Source organism: Rhincodon typus, chromosome 9 (genome assembly GCF_021869965.1).
Source record: "Rhincodon typus isolate 14 chromosome 9, sRhiTyp1.1, whole genome shotgun sequence".
In the NCBI taxonomy this organism is placed as follows: Eukaryota; Metazoa; Chordata; class Chondrichthyes; order Orectolobiformes; family Rhincodontidae; genus Rhincodon; species Rhincodon typus.
In genome coordinates, this window is record NC_063340.1 from 5,921,289 (window position 1) to 5,948,441 (window position 27,153).

General features: G+C 42.2%; 1 protein-coding gene across 1 annotated transcript in view; it reads right to left on the bottom strand.

Moving 5' to 3' along the window:
- sptlc3 (serine palmitoyltransferase, long chain base subunit 3) overlaps positions 1 to 27,153 on the bottom strand; it is an 89,186-nt gene that overhangs the window by 39,246 nt on the left and 22,787 nt on the right. The window contains exons 5-6 of the mRNA XM_020516920.2: positions 10,435 to 10,559; positions 5,331 to 5,424 (exon numbers count right to left, since the gene is read on the bottom strand). Coding sequence (XP_020372509.2) covers positions 5,331 to 5,424; positions 10,435 to 10,559 — 219 coding nt within the window. The remainder of the gene's footprint in view (positions 1 to 5,330; positions 5,425 to 10,434; positions 10,560 to 27,153) is intronic.

Here is a 27,153-nt window from a genome sequence, read left to right on the forward strand (position 1 = left end):
TCATACCCCCTTCTAGCTCTCCTAAGTTCATTCTTCAGTTCCTTCCTGGCTACCTTGTAGACCTCTAGAGCCCTGTCCGATCCTTGCTTCCTCAAACTCAAGTAAGCTTCCTTCTTCCTCTCGACTAGGTGTTCCACATGTCTTGTCATCCAAGGTTCCTTCACCTTATCATCCTTTCCTTCCCTCAGTGGGACAAACCTATCCAGTACTTGTCGCAACTGCTCCCTAAACAACCTCCACATTTCTATCGTGCATTTCCCTGAGAACATCTTTTCCCAATTGGTGATCTGTAGTTCTTGCCTAATAGCATTATAATTCCCCCTCCCCCAATTAAATACTTGCCCATACCATCTGCTCCTATCCCTCTCCATGACTACAGTAAAGGTCAGGGAGTCGTGATCACTATCACCGAAATGCTCTCCCACCGAGAGATCTGACACCTGACACCAAATCCAATATGGCCTCCCCTCTAGTCAGCCTATCTACATATTGAGTCAGAAATCCTTCCTGGACACACCTGGCAAAATCTGCTCCATCCAAACTATTTGCACTTAGGAGGTTCCAATCTATATTAGGAAAGTTGAAGTTACCCATGACAACAACATTATTACTTCTGCCCCTTTCCAAAATCTGTCTCCCAATCTGTTCCTCAGTGTCTCTGTTGCTACTGGGGGAGTGTCTATAGAAAACTCCCAATAAAGTGACTGCTCCTTTCCTGTATCTGACTTCCACCCATACTGAGTCAGTGGACAAACCCTCCTCCACGACCTCCCCTTCTGCAGCTGTGATACCATCTCTGATTAGCAATGCCATTCCCCCACCTCTTTTACCTCCCTATTTTTTTTTTTGAAACACCTATAGCCCGGAACATCCAACAACCATTCCTGCCCCTGTGTTATCGAAGTCTCCGTGATGGCCACAAGATCATAGTTCCAAGTACTGATCTGTGCTCTAAGTTCGTCACCCTTATTCCTGACACTTCTTGCATTGAAGCAGACACACCTCAACCCGTCGCACTGACTGCCACTTTGCCCTATCAACCGCTTATCTTTCCTGCAGATTCTCTGCTTGCTCTACCTGCCTGTACACTAGCTACCCCATCCTCTGATCTGTAGTCTGGTTCCCATCCCACTGCCAAACTAATTTAAGCCCTCCCAAAGAGCTCTAGCAAACCTCCCGTCCAGGATATTGGTGCCCCTCCAGTTCAGGTGCAACCCGTAAATTTTGACACAGCTCTCAAGTAACCAATCCTTTCCCTCCATTCTAGTCGACTCTTCAGTTAGTGAAAGCTACTGTTTTAAAACTGAAACTTTCCAGTTTACAGTCCCATAGTGAGAACTAAAAGTTGTAGATTTGAGGTCTGTTGAAAGAGCCTTGGTGCGTTGCTGCAGAGCACCATATATCTGCTACATATTACTGCATTGTATCGGTGGTGAAAGAAGTAAATGTTGAATATGGTGGATGGGGTGCAAATCAAGTGGGCTGTTTTACCTGGATGGTATCAAGCTTGAGTGTTGTTGGTGTTGCACTTATCCAGACAACTTGGAAGCATTCCATCACACACCTACCTTGAGTATCGTAGATAGTGAGGCAGGCTTTGGCGAGACAAAAGGTGAGTTAATTGCTGCAAAATTCTCAGTCTTTGACAACTGTTATAGCCACAGAAATTATATGGCAGGTTCAGTTTAGTATAAGCATCAATGGTAACCCCCAATTGCATGTTGTGTTCACCTGGGCACAGGTTGCCGTGCTCATATTTCACGCAAAATTGACAACATCTCATATTTAAATAGATAATTCAGCACAGGAAAACATTGTAAGGCCTTTCATAAGAACTTCTACAAGCCAAATTTGATTCTGAACCACACAAGGGCAAGTGATCAAAAAAACCTGGTCCTAAGCTCTGGCATGTCCTTTCTAAACTCCCACCTCACTCTGTCTTTAAACAAACTTTTGGTCACTAGCCCTAGTACCCTGATGTGTCAAATTTTGCTTGATAACTTTTCTGAGATGCCTTCAGAGGCAGGTTGCTACATTGAAAGTGCTGTATAAATGAGTTGTTGTTGTCCAAGCTGTTTTTGCATTTAGAAACTGACAGTGCAGATATGTTACTTTGTTTACTGCCAATGCAATGAGGCTCCTGCCAGTGACTCTGTCTAAATTTGACCAAAAGACTACTCAGAAACCAAAAAGAAAGCTGGTTTTGTTTAAAATCAATAGGCATATCTCTAAAGGTTGTGTTAGGAAGGAGCAACCGAAACAGTAATGAATGAAAAGATATGAACCTTCAGGGTTAAAAAAACAAATCAGGCATGCACATTTCCATTCCTAGATCACTGCAAAGTTGTCCTGGTTATATAATCATTAATTTGGTCAACTAGTTGATGTCCTCCAGGTGGCCTCCACAGCATCAAAAACACTAACTACAGAAGTAATGTAGCAGCACAAAATGATACGCCAGAGTACCCAGTGGGATTGTGATGGGCCTGCATTGCTAACTTGCGTTCAAGACTGGCATGGCAACCAAACAAAAAAAAAACCCTTATATCTGTGAGTAAACATCATAGAATCATGAGAGTGTACAGGACAGAGAGGAGGCCATTTAGCCTATCAAGTCAGACCCTGCTACTTTTGAGGGGTAATCCGGTTAACCCCACACCCTGTTAACCTTGTGTGAACCTTGCTGAGTGACTGAAAACAGCACGAAATAGGGGCAATGCTGAACTGTTGGAAAATTGGAATGAATCACACAATTGATGGCAATAATTCTAGCACCTAGACATGTGAACAGTAATGTCTTAAACATGTAAAGATGGGTGTGCAGCAGTAATGTCACTGGACTAACAGCCCAGAAGCTCAGGCTAAAGCACTGCATGCACAGATTTAAATCCCACCATGCAGTTCGTGAAATTTAATTAATAATTCTGGAATACAAGGCTGATGGTGACCATGACTCATTTAAAAACCCCACTAACATCCTTACCTGGTCTGACCTCCTTGCGAGTCCAGACCCATAACAACATGGTGCACTCTTAACGGCCCTCTAAAATGGCCTAGCAAGCCACTCATTTCAAGGGTAATTAGGGATGGGTAATGAACGCTGGCCTTGCCATTGGCACCCACATTCAATGAAGGATATAGAAAAATGAAACACTTATGGGATTTGCTTTCCTACATTCCTTACAATTTGCTTCCAACTTGTGCGAATCCAAAATTAAGGTTTAAAGTTGCCTAAAAGGACCTCACAGACATTCTGTTTAATAACTCACCTATAACATTCACCATATCATGATGTAAGATTTCAACATCATTAGCTCATTAGATCCTCACAATTCCAGTAATCCAGGTTTCAATCTATTGCCTGGCTTTGGGACCTTTCTGTTTGCACGTCGGCATGTCCGAAATAGTATGCATGCTTGGGATCCTATCACACCGGCTCTACATTTGGCTAAAAGACAACTTTAGAAACGCTGCAGGAGCAATTCCCATCCCTCACTGGCAGATCACTTGGCAATGCTGCAAGTGCTTACGTTACCTTGATTAAAAATTTACAGAGCTGCTCAACAGCTCTGCAAAGGTTGGAATGCAATACAACAACAATTTTCACTCATGTAAATGGCATGGTAAAAAAGAACTTGAATATTGTTCGCGTCTCGTGCTTTTTTGGAATTACCCAAGATCCTGTGGAGCCTGTGGTTCCCAGTGACTTTCTTTGGGGTTGGCCTGCTGAGGTTTTGCCCCTCCAAGTGTCCTTGCCAGAGATGGGTACTTGAAGGCAGCACTGGGCAGCAAATTAGAACCACCTGAGGGACTAATCGGTGACTATACGCTGTTGCTGGAGGCATCTTAATGACATCATCTTTCCACCCTCCCCACAGGGCCAATGACACCTCTTCTAAATGCCACCCCGCACCTTCTTCCTCAGGACACTGAAGTCAGAGGGTGATACCACGACCTATCCCTCCTCCACAACACCACTTGCCATTTTCATTCATAATCTTCTACACAGTTGAACAGACAGCCTCCACCATGATATGCCCTCGTTCTTTTCTAAAATCTTTCCCAGCAGCGCCCATTTGACCATTCCCGAGGAAGTGTAGCAGCAGGAGACAGTGAATGAGCAGCAGTCAGGTGGACCCATTCCAAAGACACTGCCATGAATGGGAAGCTCCACTATGCCAATCCCAGTCTCCACCTTCCCCTTACCTCCATTGTGGTGTCATCAGCCACGCATGCAGACACTTTCTTCAGCCTGTCGCAGTCTACTGACATTTTTTTTGCGGGGGTGGGGGAGGGGGAGGAGAACATGTTGCTGAATACAGATATTCACTCCTTGCAAAATCATGAGCATTTTTAATAAGAGTGATGAATGACAAACCTTTCCTTGTGGAAGAGGGGTTAGTAACTAAAAGAGATACATTTAAACTGACGCAACCAAAAACCTGATGCAAGACAAGGAAAAGCTTTTTGCTTCCAAAGCAAATTTTTGTGATCTGAAATAAGTTGACCGAGTAGATGGTGAAACCACATCTGATAGCGAAAGTCAATAGAGAATCAGATAAATAGTCAAAGGGAGAAAAGAAGAATTACAGGATGATGGAAGTAGTGGAGTCACAGACCTAACTGGACAACTCAATAGAAGCATGATAGGCTGAGTTCCATGGTTCTACGCAAACCATAAATCTAGCCTAAGGCCATGTGAAGCTGAAAAGTGTTTAAAACGTATCTGACCTGCAACACTGATAATTTAAGAATTACTAATTTCCAAAACTATAATCACTTCTCCACGCCCTTGATTCTGAAGCTCGTTGATTCCCTACAAACCAAACCAAACCTCCGCGTTTTCACAAGGATATGGGAATTAGGAGCAGGAATAGGCTGTTTGGCCCCTTGAGCCTGCTCCACCATTAAGATTATGATTGATCTGAAGATGGTCTCAACTCCATCTTTTTGCCTATCCTGATAACCTCAGACTTGCTTGTTTGTCAACTAACTGCCTACCTCTGCTGTAAAAATATTCAACAACCCATCTTCACTGCTCTCTGGGGGAAAAGAGTTTCATAACTCATGGAGATACAATTTCTCCTCATTTCCACCTTAAATTGGTAACTACTTAGTTTTAAACTGTATCCAGAAGCTGTGGTCTGTCCCACAAGTGGAAATATCATCTCAGAACCACTCCGTCAAGACCTCTCAGGATCTTCAATAAGATCATCTCTAATTCTTCTAAACTAAGGCCCAACTATCCAACTTTTCCTCATAAGGTAATCTCTTCATCCCAGGTTCAGTCAGTAATAGGTGTAAAAGACTGAAGCAACGTCAGTACTCACTGTTGTGTTTAAACACTCGGATGATGGCTCCTGACAAACGAGCACCCAGGATTAGAGAAGTGTGGTTCAACTCATCACTCAGAATAAGGCAGCCCTGCACAGACAGACATTGAGAAGGTGTAACAATCCTGGAGCTTACAATTAACTGACTGTTTCACTTCAGTGTGACAATTTTAAAACAACGTACAAATTTTAGATTTGAGATAAAAATGATTTCTGTCTTAACCAGGAATCTTCACTGGTTAAGTAGAATTGGAAATACAGAGACAGTTCTGAACATTCATGAGTAAAAATTCAAGACAGAATTGATTTTCAAAAATTAAATAACCCTAATCCTCCCTAATTATCATATCATTTGTGAAGTGCTGGAAACTTTCATCTTTCAATGATTGTGAAGCATGTAGGGACTAGTGTGCCATATTTGAAGATTAACATTAACGTGATTCAAACTGATGGAATTTAATTTGGATAAATACAAGGTATTGCATTTTGGGAAAATAAACAAAGGCAAGATGTATACAATTAAAAGTAGGGCCTTTGGCAGTTTTGTAGAACAGAGGGGTCGAGGAGTTTGCATCATGCATAGATAGGGTGGTTAGGAAGGCATTTAACATGCTTGCCTTCATTGCTCAGGCCGTTGAGTATAGAAGTTGGGACATTACGTTGACATCGTATGGGGCGTTGGTGAGGCCTCTTCTAGAGTACTGTGTCCAGTTCTGGTCTCTGTTATAGAAAGGATATTATTCAGCTGGAGAGGATTCAGAAGAGATTTAACAGAATGTTGCTGGGAATGGAGGGTTTAAGTTATAAGGAAAGGCTGGGACCTTTTTTTTGATGGAGTGTAGGGGTTGAGAGGTAACCTTATAGAGGTTTATAAAATCATGAGGGGTATAGATAAGGTGCCTTTTCCCTAGGGTGGGGGATTTCAAGACCAGGAGGCATATTTTGAAAGGCGAGGGGAGAAAGATTTTAAAAAAGACACGAGGAGCATTTTTTTTTTTAAACACAGAGTGGTGAGTGCGAGGAATGAACTTCCAGAGGAAGTGGTGGATGCGGGTACATTTACATAAGTTCATGAGTAAGAAATGTTTGAAGGGATATGGGCCAAGCACAGACAGGTGGGACTAGTTTAGTTTGGGATTATGGTTGGACCAAAGGGTCTGTTTCTGTCCTGTATGACTCTCTGATAGTGTGATAATCTTTCTCTATTCTAGATGAGTTAAATGTTAGCAATATCCCATTTCTTCTTGACAGTTTACTCCAGCTCCTATTTCTTATGTTCAATGGCATTATTATTACTGAACCGCCATATGATCAACATTCTGGGGGTCACCAAGGACCACAAGCTGAACTGGACCTGTTGTAGAGATACCATGGCTATAAGAACAGGCCAGAGGTTGGGAATCCTGTAACAGAAATTGTCTCCTCAATGCTTGTTCACTATCTAGAAGACACAACTCTTGCACGTGGGGAGTTTCCATCACGTTGCTGGATGAGTGCAATTCCAAGAACATTCAAGGAAGCTCAATACAATTCAGGGCTAAGTAGCCCACTTGATCATCACCACATCCAAAAATATTCGCTCCCCCCACCACCAACACACTGTGGCAGCAGTGCATACAGAAGCAATTCACTAAGGCTCCTTTGAAAGTACCTTCCAAAACCATGATCTCAACAACCCAGAAGGATAACAGCAGTAGATACATGGGAACACCATCACCTACAAGTTCCTCTCTAAGCCACAGTGTCACAGTCAAAATCCTGAAATTCTCTTCCTATCATCTCTGTGGGTGTACCCACACCACATGGACTGCAGCAGATCAAGAAGTTAGTGCACCATTATATTCTTGAGGACAGTTGGGGGATAAGTGAGGGATAAATGCTGACCTTGACAGTGATAGCCACATCCTGTAAATTAATATTTGAAAAATCTTATATTGAGGGATCATGAGAATTGCCAACAGGGAGTATGAGAGTTGGAAGCTGCTTAGGGTTATCACCTGGAATGATAAGCTGCCTCAAATTAATTACTCTGAGGAGACTTTTATTCTGTTGATTTGACTCTCAGTCTCAGCAGATTTCACAACAGAGAACAAGGGGTGTAATTTGCCATCCAATAGTCAAGGTCCTCCTATGGTTGAACACTCTGCAGAGTAGACAGCGCTATTATCTGGCCTCCTGCCTGTTCTGCACCTGCTTTTGGAGAGTTCATTGTGTGTAGCATGTATACCCAAAATAGATAAAGCTGCTATCTTCCTCATGATGGCAACATGTCAAGAGTTGATAGGTTATTGCTGGGCAAGTTGGCGCCAAAGTAAAGGACAGCAGGGACCTTAAATGTTCACTGTGATTTCTGTTAGGTTTTCGCCGGCTGGGCATGGAAAATTTCCAGGGGAGCTGTTGTTTGCTGTTTGTCAATGCATCCCAAGAGACATAACTGTTTTAGAGAGGAATGAAGCAGTGATTTAATATTAACTTCTCTTTATCAGAAGCCAGCATGATTACTTGCGTGTCACTTTCATTGAGGCATTTCAGCCACGGTTTTGGAGTTTTGACATGAATTGCAACATCACACTGCAGGAAAATAATCATTTCAACAGTGTTCCCTTCAAATGAAAATTGACCAATTATGCCGAAAGACAGTTTCGTCAAATAGATTAATGACGATGCCGATAACAATGTAAATTTATCAAGCACCTCTAAAGTAATAAAGCATCCCAAGATGCTTCGCAGAACCATTATAAAACAGAGTCTGACACCAAATCTTATAAGGAGATGTTACGGCAGCTGGTCAAAATCCGTCGCTGAGGTAAATTTAAAGAAGTTTCAAAAAGGAGGAAAATGAAATAGCGAAGTAGAGGTTTAGGGAGGGAACTTCAAAGCTTAGTGTCTAGATAACTGAAGACACACCAGCCAACAGCAAAGTGATTAAAATCAGGGATGCTCGAATGGTCAGAATTAGAGGACTGCAGAGATCTCAGAGGGTTGTGGATTGGAATATATTACAGAATTAGAGATGGGTGGGTTCACAGAGGCATTTTAAAAAAAATGGTTAAGAACTTTAAAATCAGTGTCCTGCTTAACAGGGAGCATTGGGTTAATAGGGGAATGGAATTTGGTGCCAGTTAGAACATGGGGGCGGAAGTGTTTTAAATGAGTTCAAATTTATGACGGGGGGACAGAATGTGGGACATCAGCCATTGGAAAAGTTTAGTCTAGAAATAACAATGTCATGAATGGTCTTTTTAGTAGATGATGAGCTGAAACAGGGATGAAATTGGGAGATGGTATGGGGTAGGTGAAAGCACTGTTGTAATGTCACCAGCTAATAATCTAGAGCCCAAGGACTGTGAACTCCGGACATGGGTAAGTCTGGAAAAAAGGGTGGCCTAATAGTGATCACGTAACCACAGTTTCTTGTAAAACCTATCTGGTTCACCAGTGTCCTTTAGGGAAAGAAATCTGCCGTCCTTATCCTTTCTGGTCTACATGGAACTCCAGATCAATAGCAATGTGGTTGATTCTTAACTGTTCTCAAATGACCGAGCAAGTCACTGAGTTCAAGTGCAATTAGGGATGGATAGCAAATGCTGGCCTTGTGAGTGATGACCACTTACTGTAAAAGAAATTTTAAAAAGTGATCTTGGTGACGGAGAAAAGATGAAGTTAGTATGCCATCTCAGGGTCAAGGTTGTGAATGGAATGGCTTAATGTCACATTTTTCCAATGAGAGGGATAGAGTCAGTAGCTAGAAAAAGGAGTTTGGAGAGGAGACTTTGGATATCAGATAAGCAGTCTGACAATTTAGAGAGTGTCGAAAATTTAAGAGTAGTAATGGAGAGGTAATGCTGGACGTTCATTTTACTTATTCATCACCATTCACTAGTTTCTTTTCTGTACAAACCATGTTCATAAGGGAAGAAATATTTGCAGGAATAGGCATTTCAACCTATCAAGCCTGCTCTACTATTTAATAAGATCACTGCTGATCTGATTGTGGCCTTAACTTTCTTCCCTGACATCCCCCATCCCCAATAAGCTTTGGTTCCCTTACAGATAAAGTATCACGGGATCTTTTACCCGAGGGACCTCAGTAAACATTTCCTTCAATAGCGCAGAGCTCCCTCAGCACTGCAATGAAATCTCTTGATTTTTGTGCTTAAGCCCTGGAGTGGGAGTTGAACCAGGAATCATGCAGAGGGAGTGTGCTGCTGACTGAGCCACGACTGACACATGTAAACGTATTCCTTTCAGTGGCAGAGTTACTCAATACTGAATTTTCTCAACACCACACAACTCCAAATCCAGAGGGTACTAAAGTGGTTGCTGTGGTCACATTCTAGATTAGGAACAGAGACTCCCCTGCTTTCAAATCCTATCACACATTAAAGAATTTCTCTTTCCCTTTCTGGCCTTTTACATGTTCTCCAATAATAATAGAGTAGGGAGGTAATCTCTATATCTGATTTTAGAGTCTTAAATTATTAAACAGATCTAGCTCATTAACTGTAAACTGGTGCTTTTGAACTTAACTATGCATCTTTAATTATTTTGCAGTGGAGTTAGCGTAATTCTCCTTGGGGGTTTGTAAAAAAATTGCAACATGCATGATGACAGATTCCATTTCTCTTAGTCTTTACATATGTTCTTGGCTTAGAAACAGTTAGTCCTCTACTGTCTCTGGGGAAGATGCATTTACAGCACAGTACATGCACTCAACCTAAAGGGAAATTGATCATAGCTATTCTTGGGCTTCAACTCTACGCATTTCTCATATTTCTCGATTCCTGAGGCACCAAAATCCATCTATCCCAGTCTTAAATGTATTCAACAGTGGAGACTCCATAAAACTGTCTGGGTCAGAGAATTCCAAAAACTCATCACATGAAGATCAAGAGTGAAGAAATTTCTCATCTCAGCTCCTTTTGCTGAGACTGTGGCCCGTGTTCAATGGTCTGGCTACGGGAAATAATCTGTGTCTACCCTAACAAGCCCCTTCAGCATCTTTTATGCTTCACTGAGAATGCCTCTTATTCTTCTAAATTCCAGAGAATTCAGACCACTGAGGTGGATGCGGACCAGCAGACAACAATCAGCAGCTCACCTTCCCAACTAGAGCTGGGATGTTCATCGAATTGGTTGCAAAGCCCATCCCAAATGTCATTGCTGCCTCTACACCCAAAAACTGGGCGACTAACTGTTCAAGCTGAATGTGCTTGTCCAGGTTGCCTGCAAAACAAATCATAAACAGATCATAAACAGATCATTAAATATATAGTTCTCAAAGCAGTACCAGATATACAATGTAGTTGTACAAAACATGAACTTTTCCTGCAGCAAGGGTTTTATATCTAAGAATTCATCATCTGTCCATAGCAATGGACAGACCTGTGTACAAAATGTGTAGAAATCCATGGTCAAAGATTTAATGGTATTGCAGTATAACCTTTTGGGTCAGGAAAGAACTAGAATGGGGAAAAAAAAAAAGAATATTTTTATCCCTCAGTGAGCAGCCCAATAACAGACTGCCAGATCATTGTCAAATTATTACTTGTGGGATCTTACTGTGCACAAATTGACCCATCTCTTTCCTCTGTTACAGCCATGATTATGTTTCAAAAAGCACTTCAGTTGCATATAACCTCATGAGACATCCTGAAAGGTGGTTTCTATAATGCAAGATTTTTCCCTTCCTTTGAAGGCCTACCTCCCTGTCTCATTCACTCTCCTTTGAGCTTTAGGCCATCTGGTCTAATATCTCCTAATGAGGCTGGGTGTCAAGTTTGGTTTGATAATGCCCCTGGAAGCTCCTTGGGACTTGTTACTCAGTTAAAGATGCCATATAAATAAAGTTGTTGTTGTTCCACTGTAATGTACATTCACTAACTCATCAAGTATCTCAGCCGGCGTAAAACTTTTTTTTTTTTAAAAACAAATTTTTCCAATGGACCCTCTTTTCAACAGGAATGTTCTGCAACTTGCAATCAACGTTCCCAGGTCAGAACATTCGCAAAGCTCCCAGGTGACAATCTGAATCTATCCAAACAAGCCCCTTCAGCATCTTTTATGCTTCACTGACACCTACACAGGGAGCCCACTGAACATGGAGAATCCAGATTTCCAGGCAACTGAAAGATAAAGGGATGCAATCAATTAAAAGGACTGTCACATTTAGGTGAAAACAAAGAGAGAGTTCTCAAAGCCCTGGAAAGGCTCCAGTTAAGTGGGTATGTTGGAAAGTTTGGGACAGTTTTCCTTGAAGAAGATGGTTGAAAGATCTGATAGAGATGTTCAAATCGTGAAAGGTCTGGACAGAGTAGTCAGGGAGAAAAAGTTCTTGTTGGTGGAAGGATTGAGAAGCAGAGGACAGAGATTTAAGATAATTGGCAAAAGAAGCAATGGTGATACGAGGAAAAACATTTTCACATAGTGACCGAGAACATGGAATGCGCTGCCTGACAGTGTGGAGGAGACAGGTTCAGTTAAGCTGATCAAGAGGAAATTGGATCATTACCTGAAAACGAAGATAGTTCAGAATTATGTCGAGAAAATGGGAGAATGGGACTAAGTGAGATGCTTACTTGGAGAGTCGGCACAGACACAACTGGCCTAACGTTCCCACTCTCTACTGTAATAATTCTGTGACATTGAAACTCATTTGTGGTCTTCACAACTGCTGAATGGTGAGGGAACTAAGTTGTTACAAGTTAGAAAGGGGGGCGGTGGGGAAGGAAAATGCAAGCATGAGACTGCGGGGAGATGACAAAGGAACCCAACATCTAATTATATTTGATGATAGCTGTAGATAGGAGCAGGCCATTCAACCCTTCGGTCCTGTTCCACCATTCAAGCTGATCAAGCCCGATCTGTACTTTAACTCCACTTACCCTTCTTTGTTCTGTATTCCTTAATAACTCAGCTGAACGAAAACCTATGTGAATTTTGAAATGTCCAATTAATCCTGACCATGTTATAAATGATGATCCCTTTAAAAATAAAGCAGGCCATGGTCCAGGGATAACAGAACAGATACTCACTGCAGCACATATTTACAGTAGGTCAGGAAGAAGAGAGAGCAGACTAGAATTTGTATTGAACTACAAATGCAAATAAACAGTTGAAGACAAATTAACTCCTGCTTCAATAAATGGATGACTAGCTATAAAACAAATCACACCCCTGGCTTCGTAGGAGACAGTGCTCCAGAATTCCACTTCCCCTTCTGCAAAGTGACTCCCGATTTCACCCTTGGCTCTAATTGAGGTTTACTCTCTGATTTCTTCGTGGCTCCCTGTCACCAGATGAAATAGTTTCTCTGTACTTAATAAAATCCTTTGAAAACCTCCAGTCGATCAACTCTTAAATTTATTTACACTTAAGGAAAGACAACCTACTCTACACAACCCCTCCTGGCCATTTAACCCTATTAGCCCTGGAGTCATTCTACTGAATCTGCCACGGATCCACTCCAATGTTATTCTGATACAGTTGCCACGTCTCTCTGAAACATGTCCAGAGGTCAGTGAATCTGGGAAGAGGTGAACCTGGTACCGATAGTGAGGAGCTGGGGAGAGGTAAGGGAGGACATTCTTGAGCTCAAAAGCCAAATGACTATCAGGAGCAAGGGCAATGTAGCAAGGGCAAGTAGACACAGTAAGTCAGTATTGCAGGAAAACACAGCAAAAGGAAACAAGAGTGGAGTAGGCTCCTCAAGCTTACTTCATCAATCAAAAAGATCATGGCTCATCTGATTCCAGCCATTTAACTCCACTTTCCTGCCTCACCCACAAGCCCTTGACTCCCTAGTCAAGCAAAAATTGGACTAACTCAGCCCTGAATATGACACTGCTCTCTAGGGTAGAAAATGCCACAACACTATTGAACGTCAGAAGAAATTCCTCATCTTCCTTTTATTCTGAAGCTGTGCCCACTAATTCTAAATTTATCCATTAGTGGAAAACATCCTTTCAGCATTTACCCTGTCAAATCCCCTCAATTTTCTATGTTTCAATAAGATCACCTCTGATGCTTCTAAAAGGCAATCAGTACAGGGACAACCTGCTCAAACATTCTTCATAAGACCAACCCCTTTACCACAGGAATCAGCTAAGTGAAATTCCCTGAACTGCATCCAATATAAACATATGCTGCCTGAAGTGAGGGAGCCAAAACTGCACAATGCACTCTAGGTGTGGCCTGTCTCACCTAGAGAATTGTGAAACAGTTCTGCATCTAATTCTCTCGGTTGATGGAACAGGGAGTTGCTCCTCATTGTTCTCGTCAAGGAGACATGTCAGGGCCTGCAGGGAATTCTGGCAGCACCTGGGTGGGTATCACCAATTAGGACATATTAGCTGTCAATTATCCCCGACATTCCTTACTCAATGCAGTCATAGCAATACCATTAAATGCACTGATAGGGCAGTTTCCAATATTACAGATTAGACAAGACTTTCTTCCACTTGCATAATATCCCCTCCCCTACATACATCTTCTATTTCCACGTCCAGAACATTGCCAGTCTCTGCCTCACCCCATCTGCTTCTGAAACACTCATATTGCTGCCTTTCTTGCCTCCCAACTCCACTGTTCAAACTTCTACATCATTCACAATCAGTTCGTTTGAAATCAGTATCCCATCCCGTTCTCTTTTCCTCACTGACCTACTTTGGTTCCTACTCCTGAGCAGAGGTTGAGATTCTTGTCTTCATATCTCATTCCTTTCAAGGCCTTTCTCCTCTTTTGTCTTCGTGATCTCCTCAGCTCTACAAACCCCAGACCTCTCTACTGTGTAAAGTTTCTCTTGAATCTATCCCTGCGCTACCTTGCTCTTGCTCCTGATACTTATTTAGCTTTTCAGCTCAAGAATGTCCTCCCTTAACCCTCCCCCACTCCTCACTATCAGTGCCAGGAACAGAAACCATGGATTCCAGTGCTGCTCCTGGCCCAGGACCCCACCTCTTACTGGAGGATACAGGCCCTCTAGAGTTCCAGGACCTGCACCAGCGCCACTTTTCACTTCCTCACTTCTATTACCAGGCTTCTGGCTACACTTCCTACTTCCTCTGATTTGGAATCTATTTTTGTTATTACACTTCTTGTGAAGTCCCTTTAGATAATTTGCTACCTTCTGGAGGTTATATAAAAGCAAGATTTTGCAAGTGAAAGTAACTTGCTATTGGAGCACAAGACCTGAAGTTTTGATTGCAAGATAATTTTAATCTGACACAGGAACAGGGCTGACTTACCAAACCATTTGAAGAACAGGGCAAGAATCGGATTAATGCCACGGCAACAATTTGATCTGAATGGCAAATGCCAGGCTGTGTCAGAAATACAGAGAGAGGGCGAGGGGGCAAAAGGGGCAGGTCAGGGGAGTAAGCGAGCGAGCAGGCAGATTAGTGGGGCGGGGGCCCGGTGAACAATGTGGCAGAGGGCAAGCAACGAAGGGATTGGCTGGAGGAGACACCTAGAAGGGGAGACACTAGAATAGACAGTCTAAGACAAATAAAGAGATGCAGAGAGGTAGAGAAACAGAAAGAAAAAGAGACATGGTGGGGAGGGGGTCGGGGAGAGAGGAGAGAGAGAGAGAGACAGACACACTCAGAATAGTTGAGAGAGGGAGCAGAGTATGTGACAGAAGAGACAGAAACAGCAAGTTTGACTGAGTGCTACCATTATACTTTTACGTGCATGTTTAGTGATTCATATGACTATGATTTCAGGCAGTCAGACAAGCTTCAAGAAATCATTATTCTGCTTTGTCCTCCCAGATCTGCCCATATTGAATGGAACAGTAGTGGTACTCATAAGAGTTTCAAAGCCAACTTAAAAAAATTCCAAAAATCTTTTTACATCCCCAATCATTTCCAGTAAATACACATCACCACGGAAGTGAAATAGAAGACATCAATACATAGAAGCATAGAATTTTACAGTCCAGGAGGCAGCCCATTGTGTTTGTACTGGCTCCCGAAAGAATTACAGTTTTGTAGCTGATGCATTAATGCAGCCTTTGGTGGATAGTACATCTGTGCACAAATGGTAAATGACATCTTTAACTGGACTTTTTAAAAAAATATCCATTCACAGCATGTTGGCAGAAAGTACGTATCGCCCTACTCTATACAACTGATTGACTTGGCTCAGTCATGGGCAGCTAACAATCACCCACATAGTGGAGAGTCTGGTGTCACATGTAGGCCAGACCAGGCAAGGATGGCAAGTTACAAGGTTCCAGCTGCTGGGTGGAACTCGTCTCTAGGATATTAGTCTAACAGCATAAACACGATGCCACTATCCCTCATACAGTCCCACGCATAGTGTGTGCAGTATGAATGGAGGTGGCCACTTTGTGGTAGTCCAGGGGGCCATTGGAGCCTTTGGCACAGAGGGTTATGGCCCACAAAGGCATCACGATCCACACCCCAGTTTTCTGCTCCTGGAAGATTTTCGCTTTCCGTTTCATCTACTGATGCGAGAGATGTGTTGTCCCCGGTTGACAGCCCTTTCGACAACAGTGTTGGAGAATCCTCGGTTGAGAAAGACGGACATTTCAGTGGCTCCTTGTTGAAATTGGCCTCATTGGAACATACGCGATGGAAGTGGAGGAACTAGGAGAATGGAATGGAGTTTTAACATGAAGCAGGGTGCAAAAATATAAACCGACATTTTCTTAGCTACCATCAGTTCTGAGGTAGGGTCACCGGACCCAAAACGTTAACTTTGTTTTCTATTCACAGATGCTGCCAGACCTGCTGGGCTTTTCCAGCAACTTGCTTTTGTTTCTGATTTATAGCATCCAAAGTTCTTTCAGTTTTTACTTGGAGTCTCTGCAACTGAAGGCACAGTGGAGTGATTAAAATCGGGGAAAGAAAGAGGCTAGAAGTGTTATCTGATATAATGTAAAACCCTAAAATGACAGCATTCAAGAAATTCCAACTTCTCAAAAACTGCTTGGTAAAAATCATTCTGCTCCTAGCCACAAGGTAAACAATTCAGACAAATAATGCCAGTCTCTCTCAGGTTCATCCTCAAGGCAATTGCATCAGGATCAACCTATCTGCTTCTTAGACACAAGCTCCTAGGCTGAAGGGTCCGTGATTTCAAAACTCACACCCTGGCCTTCAAATCCCTCTGTGGCCTCACTCCCTCCCTGTCTCTGTAATCACCTCCAGTACTACATCCCTAAGAGATATGCACACGCCTCCAGTGCTGGACCCTGACACATTCCAGACATTAGTTGCTCTCGTTGAAGGCCGTGTCTTTAGAGATAGAGGCCCTATAAACTTCCAAATTTTTTACACTAAACTTCTCTCTCTTGTTTTATGGAGCTTAAGGTCATCTTCTTTGATCAACCATTCAGTCATCAGTCTTAATATGTTGTTACATGGCTCAGTGTCACATTTTGGATGATAATACTCCTGCAAAGTGCCTGGGGAGAATTTAGTATGTCAATATGTGATATAAATGAAACTTCTTGTTTGTGTTGTGTTTTACTAGTTGGTCCAAGTTCTTGAGGTAATTAAAAAAAACAACTTATTTTTCTATATTATCTTTCACAACCTCAGAAGCTCCCAAAGCAATTCACAATTAAGTACTCTTGAAATACAGTCACAGTTCAACTGGAAAACGTTTTAATTGTATAGCAGCTTAGTTACGCTGCACTTGGAGTACTGTGTGCAGTTTTGTTTTCGTTATCTCAGGAAAGATATTATTGCCCAGAAGGTGTGCACCAGACTTGTTCCCAGGATGTTGGGAATGTCCTATGAGAGAGATTGAGAAAATTGGGCCTATAATGTCTCCAGATTCAAAGAATGAGAGGTGAAATCATTAAAACTGAAAAGTATAGACAAAGTAGGTGCAGACTGCCCTGACTGCAGAGTCTAGAAGCTGGAGACACAATTTAAAAATAAGGGGGAATACCACTTAGTTCCCAGATAAGGAGACTTTTCTACTCAGAGGATTGCGAACCTTTGGAATTCTCTACTACAGTGGGGCTGTGGAAGCACAGTCTTTTAAGAATGTTTGAGGTAGAAACTGATAGACTTCTGACTACTAAATAGCATACAGGATCATGCTGGTGGAGTGGATAAAAAAAATGTTCAAACAGCCATGATCATGTTGAATGGCAGAGCAAGCTCAGTGGGCTGAATGACGTACTGCTGTTCCTAGGTTTTTATGTCTACATGCGAGTAGATCTGCAATAATTCTCCTCAGATCATGAGACATTCAAAGTGATTGATACGATGCTGCTATTCAGTCCATTTAGCACCTTGTCTAGTTGGAGGTGGGTAGTGGTTTCAGGTAATCAGTAATGACCTAGATAGTTCAATTCATTACAAAATCAAAAATGCAATTCACTTGAATAGATTACGGTCATCTTTCTTGCTTGTTCCATGCACGAGGAGTTCAAATCGGGTTTACTGACAGAAAATGCCCCGGTGTAATGGATACAGAAATTAGACAGACAGAGATGTACAGTTGGTCAACTAGTCCTGGATATGGAACTGCAGCATCACAGCTCAAAATAATCTATTAAATTTACTTCCACCTTTCTGTTGGCTCCTTCTACCCTTCAAAGTACTTCCTTGATTAACTCCTTGCTAAACAAAAAGTTACAAATTCTGCAACAGAACTGAAAGATTTACTGATCAGTATTTTGAAACACATTACTGCACTTCTCTCTTCAAAATAACAAGGTGGGGTGGTGTGGATGGGTTTGGTTGGGACGGGACATAATAGGGGTCTTTAAATTACAAAAGTTTCTCTGTCCAAAAGTTACAAAAAAAGAGAGAGAAAGATTTCTGATGATGAGGTAAAGCAAAACAACAGGGCACTTATAGAAGTAACTCATGAAGGAGTCCAACTTGGAATTCAGAAAAAACATATTCTCATCACCGGGTGACAGTGGAATTCACAACCACAGGTTCTGGTTTAAGTCAATGGATAAGCTCACAAGGGTGAAAGGAATAGAGGGTCACAATGATAAATGTGGATTAGAAAGGATGGGAGGAAGACTAAGGAAGGAATGGATTAGATTGGCTGAATGGCCTATTACTGAACTGTATAACTTAAGTAACAATGGAAACATCAACTGTCTGTTGTTCTGAGATGGAAAAGAACTTCAAAAGGTTGGACAAAGTATTTACGGGCTTAATGTCTCCATGGAAGAGTGAAATCCATTCAATTCAAACCCAAGTAACTACAACTTTTCTACACTTGAGGGGAAAGAGACTCTTCCCAAAAGGGTCAAACACCAGAGATTACAGACAAAACATCACTGGCAAAAGATCGAATGGAAGGATGCAAAGAAATATTTTTACTGAGAGAATTAAGATCTGGAACGCTCGACCTGAAAAAGGTGGTGGAAGCTGATTTTGTAAAGAATTTTTAAACAGAATTGAGGAACTTAGTGTTACAAACAAAAAGAGGGGACCTGGGACTAAGGATGACTGCTCTCACAAAAAGCCATTACAGGCACGATGGGCTTCTGCACTGTAGACATTAAGATTTGATAACTTGTGCATTTCATTTTCAGGAAATCTGTTCAGGAACTTAAAGCAAGCAGTGATTATGGTTTAGGTTTCAGGTTTCCAGGGGAACATGGCATTACTTTTGAAGCACAGTTACTGTTATAATCACAGAATTATATAAGTGTTACAACAGGACGTGGCTTTTCAGTTGATTGTGTCTGCACCAGCTCCCCAAAGGAACATCATGACTTAGTGCCACTCTCCTGTCTTTTCTCCTTACCCATTATTCCTATTTAAATCCAACGCCTTCTTGAACGCCTCAATTGAACTTCCTCCACCACACTTCCAAACAGTGCATTCTAGACACTAAGTGTCAAGATACTCTTGTGCAAAATCATTTTTCCCTCACCTCACATTTGCTTCTTTTGTAAATCACAAAATCTGTGCTCTCTGGTTCCTGATCCTTTTATGACCAAGAAGAGTTTCTTCCTATCTACTCTAACCAGCCCCCTTATGATTTTCAATTCTTGCATCAGATCTCCTCTTAAGTATCCTCTCAAGGAGAACAGTCCCAATGTCTTCAATCTATCCTCATTACTGAACCTTCTCATCCCTGGATCCATTCATCTAAATTGTTTCTGCACTGTCTCCAGTGTGTTCACACCCTTCCTACAATGTGGTACCTGTACGGTACACAATGCTCCAGCTGAGGCTAATAGGAGTCTTATACAAGTTCAGCATTGCCTCCTTGCTCTTGTATTTCATGATTCTACTAACAAAGCCCAGGATAATCTCCACCTGTCCTGCTATCTTAAATGTCTGTGCATATATGTGTTTAGGTCCCTGTGTTTCTGGGCTGCTTTTAGAATTTGAGGCTCTGCATCATCCACAAGCTTTGAAATTGTCCCAAGCACACCAAGATCTAGGTCACTAATATCTATCAGAAAAAGCAAAGGTCCCAATATGAATTCCTAGGGAATCTCCATTACAAACCTTCTCCAGCCTAAAACATATCCATTGACCATTCTCTTTGTTTCCTATCACCCATCCAATTTCTTTTTATCCACACTGGTATGGAGAAATGCGACAGCTTATTTGTGCACTGTAACCTCCCACAAACATTGTTTTTGTCATTGAAGGATAAATACTGGTCAGGACAACAGGTGAAATAGTCCTGCTCATCTTGAAATTGCTGGCCATAGAAGCTTTTACGTCCATTTTAGAGGGCAGTCAGGGGCCCTCAGTTTAACTTCACATCTGAAAGACAGTATTTATAACAGCTGAGACATCCCTCACAGAGAACCAGCCAAACATTTTAGGCTCGAGTCTCTGGAGTGGGACTTGAACATGAAATCTTCTGATTCTGAGGTGATGCTGCTACCCAATGAGCCATGAATGACAACCGAAACTTTTAGGGGTCTGAAAGCCTGAAGTGACCTGAAACAAAATGGGATGACTCTGGTTTGGTTTTAGGTCAGTCATAATTCTGGGTTCAGGTTGCGCTTGCACTAAGACAACAATGCAACCAGCAGTGTAAAAGCTTTCTAAAAGGTCTATCCGATTCCTGGAAAAACAACCAATTTTTGGAATGCAGCTGAACTAAGCAAATTGGAAGGAAATACTCCTGGACGAGTTTCAATTAACACTATCAACAATGATCAAAATCCATTAACAGTGTTTGAAAATTTTTTTAACCTTTAACATTGAACTATGCAATCAAAATACAATATTTAAATCAGACAAAGAAAGTTTGTTGACTTTCCCCCCCAAAGGATATTGCAATGATTAGACAATGCCACACTAAGTTCATTGTAAAATTTTCAAACAAAATGAATTGTGTTGTAATTAATTTAGGTTGAGACAGAATTGTGCCTTTAAAATCTTCCAAGGTGTTTCGCTGTGTAACTATCAAAACAGAAATTGATGCTGAGCCACATAAAGAGATATTAAGACAGATGACCAGAAGTTAAGCCAAAGACTTAATTTTTAAAGAAGGAAGGAGAAGGCTAGAGAGGCAGAGGAAGGTTTCATGAGAGAACTGCTCAGCTCTGGGTCTCGGGTACTGCCGCCAATGGCAGGATGATGAAAATCAGAGGGTGTAAAGGGGTTGGAACTGGTAGATTGCACAAATCTTAGCTAGCTGGAGAGGGATAGACAAAGAAAGTGGGAGGGATCTGAAAGCAAGGATAAGAATGTTAAAATCAATGCACTGGCTGATTCAGAGCTACTGAAGATCAGTGGGCAGAGGAAGAGATGGGAGAATGGAAATTCTTTTGTTTTAAAATGGATCACAATGTGAAAAACATTAGGCTGTAAACTGAGTATATGTAAATAGCTACCTAAATGATACACAGCAAGCTTCCACTTCTGTCTATCGAGACCGGGGATGGTGCAGCTCACAACAAAAGCAGTCAAACTCAATAATTTGTGTAAGATGGAAGTTGAGAAACCAACACGGCAGCTGATGGAAAAGGTGAACATTTGAAGTGGCAGCTGGAGTATGCCATTTGGCCCTTCACACATGGCCCGCATTCAATAAGCTCATGGCCACTCTTCTACCTCAGTCTAAGAGAAACACACTCTCAACGGCCCACTCCATTGAGCCCTTTAACAATTTTATACATTTCAGATTATCTCTCACTTTTCTACGGTCCTGAGAACATTTTACTTAAATCTCTTCTCAGAGGACAGCTCTCGTACACCAGAAATCAAACTAGTGAATTTGAGATGATAATGTTGTGGATATGGGTTTCAGTGGAATTTGGGAGAGACTGGGGACAACTGATTGTATTTGCATTGACTGTTACAATCATGAAGATAGATAAATACTGTAAATAATTTGTTGACTACAACAACATTGCTCAGGGGTATTTGAACACAGGCCTATGATGTACATTTGCACTAGGTTCATTTGTACAATGTTTAGATCATCTGGGATCAGCAGCACCTATGACCTCCATTAGCCAACTCCGGTAGCTCAGTTATAATAAATGTGAAGATCAAGTCCACCTGACTATCACTCCCTTGGATGTACACATATTCCACAAATCAGTACCAATCCGTGGTGTGGAACCAAAGTCCCACCTCATTAAAATCTGAATCAGACAATAACAATCTGCTTCCAATCATTGTCTGGCACATTAGAGTACACGTGCAGTGGACAGCTAATATTTAGTCACACAAGAGAGACTGCCATGTAAATACTTGGGTCTATAACGACTAGGGTAAAATTTCCCCATGCTTTTGTTCCCATGGATTCAGTGGATCATAGGGTGTAGAAGGAAGAGGAGACCACTCTGCCCTTTGAGCCTGCTCCACTAGCTAATAAGATCATGACTGATTTGGTCGTGGTCTCAACCCCACTTTCCTGTCTACCAGCTGCCACTCCTCCACCCACTCCATTGATAATCAAAAATCTTCTCCTCACCAAGGGGAAACATCTTCCTGGTATCCACCCTATCAAGTATCCTCAGGATCTTATACGTTTTAACAAGGTCACCCCTCATTCTTCTAAATTCCAATGGGTACAGGCCCAGCCTGTCTAACCTTTCCTGGAAGGGGGTCACAGGGTCAGTTTTGAGGTACCACCACCAGCCCCAATCCTACTGTTTCCAAGTACCATTCATGATTGCTTCAGATATTCAATGTTTGCAAGTTCCACCTAACTGGGAAGGCAGGCCAGATTGTGTTGGCTGAGTATGCCTGACAGTTACCACACAGGGGTGGGCAAAAGAAACTTGCTGCTACTGGATTTAAAAACTCGCAGCCACGCATGGTTCAACAGCCTGCTGATATGCTTGCAGCTCCTCCAGCATTTGGCAGCAAGAATCATCAAATGAAGTGATTGCTCACTGAGGGATTTCTTGGTTTGGCTTGAAGATTTCATTCTGGTTTTCACATCAGGCACTGACAGGATGCCACAGTGCAGCCAGGGAAGCCCAGTTGTTGCTGGAGATATTTGTGGCTGCTGTGTTAGCCCAGAAACCTCACCTGCTTTGCTTCTTTAAAATAAATCTCAACAGTTACTATGACAATTCATAAGTGGTCAGCATTCACACAAACTCATGTTCCTACTCAAACATCTTTGTTGAGATGAGAAACAAATTGCCCTACTTTTCAACTACTCATTTTCTGCATCCTCTCCAAAGTCCTTGGATATGTTGTCACCTCCAAGATTTGTTGCCACCTTTACTAGAATTCCATGTTTGGATTCCTCCAATAAGTTTCCTGCCCTGCCGAAGTTTTGAAACAGCTCATTTCAAAATCGCAAGTGAAATCGTGTGCGACTGTGACCTGTCTACAGCCTCTGTTACAGTTCATGTAATCATATTCCCTGCCCCTTCCAACACCTCTCTCCACTGTTGAATGGCTGCTCTCACCTGGTTCTATTCTTAATCCAGTCATAGCCAGGGTATCACCTGCGGTGCCTCCCCTTCCTGCACCCATTACCTTTGGAGATTTCCCAAGGATCAGTCTGTTCGGAATGGGAAGGGAAGAACAGGACAATCTGAAAACAGAGCATTAGTTTTCAGATCTGACCCATCTCGGCCGCAACCTCTCCAATGTTCCTAAATTATCGGGCTGCAAATCAAAGCAGAAATCTCCTCTGATTAATAGGCGACCAAACCATTTACATTTAGTTCCTGTGGAACTGACTCAATCCCTCTCCCTGCCAACTGTCCGAGATTGAACCACACTCCTCGCAACCCTGATGCCATTTTTGACTCTAATGTGGAATCCCTAACACTAAGATTGCCAATTCCCATATCTCTATACTGACCATTCCAATACTCTCCTGACCTGACTCCCATCTTCTATCCTCAATGAACCAGATATCATTCAACATTGATTGCATCTCAGGGGTCAGTTAACTCAGTTGGCTGGGCAACTGGTCTGCGATGTAGAGCAACACCAGCAGTATAGGTTCCATTCCCATACCTGCTGAGGTTACTGCAAAGAATTCTCCTTCTTAACCTCTCCCCTTGCCTGAGGTATGGTGACTCTCAGGTTAAACCACCAATGATCTCTCTGTAATGAAAGATGCCTATCGTCTGCTAAGACTATGGTGATATTTACTTACAGATAACCTAAATTCAACATCAAAATTTGTGACTGGATCTTAGCAACGTGTCAAAATACGGACTGTTCTAGTCTTCATTGAGCTCCTAAAAAACATGCTTTGTAATTACAAATTTTTAAAAGACAAGGGAACATTCCAAGTCACATTACAGGAGTGTTATTAAACAAAATCTGACACTGAACCAGATATGGAGACATTATTATCAGGCGACAAAAACTTAGTCAAAGTGATAGGTTTTAAGAAGTGTCTTAAAGAGGGGAGGGAGGTGGAAAGGTTGAGGGAGGTCATTTTGAGACCCAGAGAATTGAAGGTCCAGCTTGCAATGAGTGACGAATCAAAATCAGAAATGCTTGACAGAGTCATACAGCATGGAAACAGACCCTTAGGTCCAACTCATCAATGCCTACCAAGTTTCCCAAACTAAACTAGTCCCATTTGCCTGCATTTGGCTCACATCCCTCTAAACCTTTCCTACTCATGTACCTGCCCAAATGTCTTTTAAATGCTGTAACTGTACCTGCATCCATTACTTCCTCTGGCAGTTCTTTCCATATATGCACCACTCTGTGCCCCTCAGGTCCCTTTTAAATCTTTATTCCCTCACTTTAAAACCACGCCCTTTAGTTTTGAATTCCCCTACCCTTGGAAAAGACTTTTGTTTTTCACCTTGTCTATGCCCCTCATTATTTTATAAACCTCTATAAGGTCACCCTCAATCTCCTACACTTCAGGGCAAGAAGTCCCAGCCCATCCAGTCTCTCCTTATCGCTCAAATTTCAAATCTAATGCTGACCTTGCTTTTGGGCACCTCGTGTGCAGTCGTAACCTTGTATGCCTTGCTCTGTTTAAACACCCTATGATCTGTACGTCCTTGTATGTCATGGTCTGCCTGTACTGCATGCAAAACAAAACTTTTCACTGTACTTAGGTACGTGTGACAACAATAAATAAAATCAAGAATTAGAGGAGCACAGGAGATCCTGAGAGAGAGGTGGAGAGACTGTGAGGGGGGAGGGAGTGGTGAACTCATGGACAGAATTGAAAGTAGCACTGGAATGCTAAAATTGAGGGGTCGCCAGACCGGGAGCAGGTGGAGTCAGCGAGGATAGGGGTGGCGGCTGAACAAGTGTTGTTGTGGATCGGTACAAGCCAGCAGTTTTGGATTAGCTCAAATTACAAATGGATAGAATGCAGGAGGCTGACCACAACTGCGCTGGAATTGCCAAGTCTAGAGGTGACCAAAGCAAAGACGAAGGTTTCAGCAGCAGATGAGCCAAGAAGGGGTGGAATGAGGGGCCCTGATGATAGTTCAGATATTTTAGAGCTTGACAAGTTATACCGCAAATGTCAGCCCTACTTGTTGTATGGCCTTGTCCAAATTGTGATTGGAGATTGAGACATTTAATTAAAATCTTCAGGAATAAAATTCATCCACAGCAAGAAAACCTTACTCCCGAGATGAAACTGCAAATTGGTTTAAATTGTTGATGAAATAATCTTGCTTAATCCTGTTTCTTGAAATTCTACTGAATCAAATGTAGTAATCAAAAGCTGATTTCCTGGTTAGGGCTAAAGTGAATGACAATCAAGATCTGTTTGTGTCAAAGGCATATTACAGCAAACAAAAAAGCAACCAGAAATATACAATTCAAACCACTGCATAAGCTGGAGGCTGCTTAGTGCAGCTGATTGGGAAACTCACTCTCTTTAAAGCTGACGCGTCACTTGTGGTCTCATAACTAAACTGTTTTCAGACAGCTGCCTTGCGTGGCTGGCATGAAATGAGCATCAGGATTCTGTAGCTGGGTCAGGCGTTTAGGAGGAATCCAGTTTCTCCGACTCCCCGCCCACTCGATTGAGTTTATTGTGCAAATTTCAAGACCCCAGCCACCAGGCTGCATTTGGGCCAATACTTCATACCAGCATCGGAATTAGACAATCACAATGACAATAAGCTGGATTTACACAGGCACCTTAATACAGTTAGGCAACCTACAGTCGTGTCAGTAGCAACAGGCAACGAGGGGGCTAACTTCCTCCAGAAATCCAAAGCATCATGGCAGTAGTCTTAAAGTAGGAGCTGGGCTATTCAGGAATAAAATCTGGAGGCACTGCGTTTCCCCCACTCACAAAGAGGAATTGGGAATTCTCTTTTCCTCTGGATGTGGGAAGGCTGTGGAAGGCTTTGATGTGGATATTGCAACGGTGGAGTGTCGCTTTTTGGTGTTTGCAAGGCTGAGATTGTTGATTCTTGTTGAGTAAGATTATCAAGGGATATGGAGCAAAGTCAGGTATATGGAGTTGAGGTACAGATCAGCATAGTCTGAATGAATGATGGAACAGGGCTGACAAACTGAACAGTTCAGTAAAGCTCCTGCATGCACTTGATTGCTCCTTGAACTTGCCCAAGATCAACATGAGCTCCTACTTCATTGTCAATCTCCAGCATTACCCCCCATCTCCTTGATTTCCTTAATGCCCAAAAGTCACTGTCTTGAATATACTTGACAACTGAGAAAATGCCTCTCTTGGGGGTCAAGAATTCCAAAGCTTTACAATCTTCTGAATGAAGTAATTTCTCATGTCAGGCCAAAATGGTCTACCCTGTACCTCAAGACAGTTCCCCTTAGTTCTAGACGCTCCAGCCAGAGGGCAAACAGCCTGTCAGTTTCTGGCCACAGAGTTTTATCCACTTCAATGGGATCAACTGCAAATAATGTCAGGCCATTCTACTCAATTGCCCACTATAGTACAACCTATTCATTCCATGAAAATAAACACAAATTAAAGCAGATGCTGGAAATGTGAAATAAATACAAATTGCTAGAGAAACTCAGCAGGTTTGGTAAAGCATCTCTGGAGAAACAGAGAGTCAACATTGAGTCCAACACGATTCTTCTTTGGATCTGAAGTAGTGAACAGTAGTTCCGAAGGACAGGCATGTTGGGCACAAAACAATAATTCTGTTTCTCTCACCACAGATGCTACTTGATGTGCCAAGTTTCTACAGTACCTTGTTTTGTTTTGTCGTGTCGTTACACTAATCAGAATCTAGCCTTTTCAAGGCACCCAGACAAATACATGGGGAGAAGGAAAGAAATTGAGGCTATGTCTGAAGAAAGACAACAAGGTGCAGGGCTGGATGAACACAGCAGGCCAAGCAGCATCATAGGAGCAGAGAGGCTGACGTTTCGGGCCTAGACCCTTCATCAGAAAAGGGAGAGGGGAAGGGGGTTCTGAAATAAATAGGGAGAGAGTGGGAGACGGA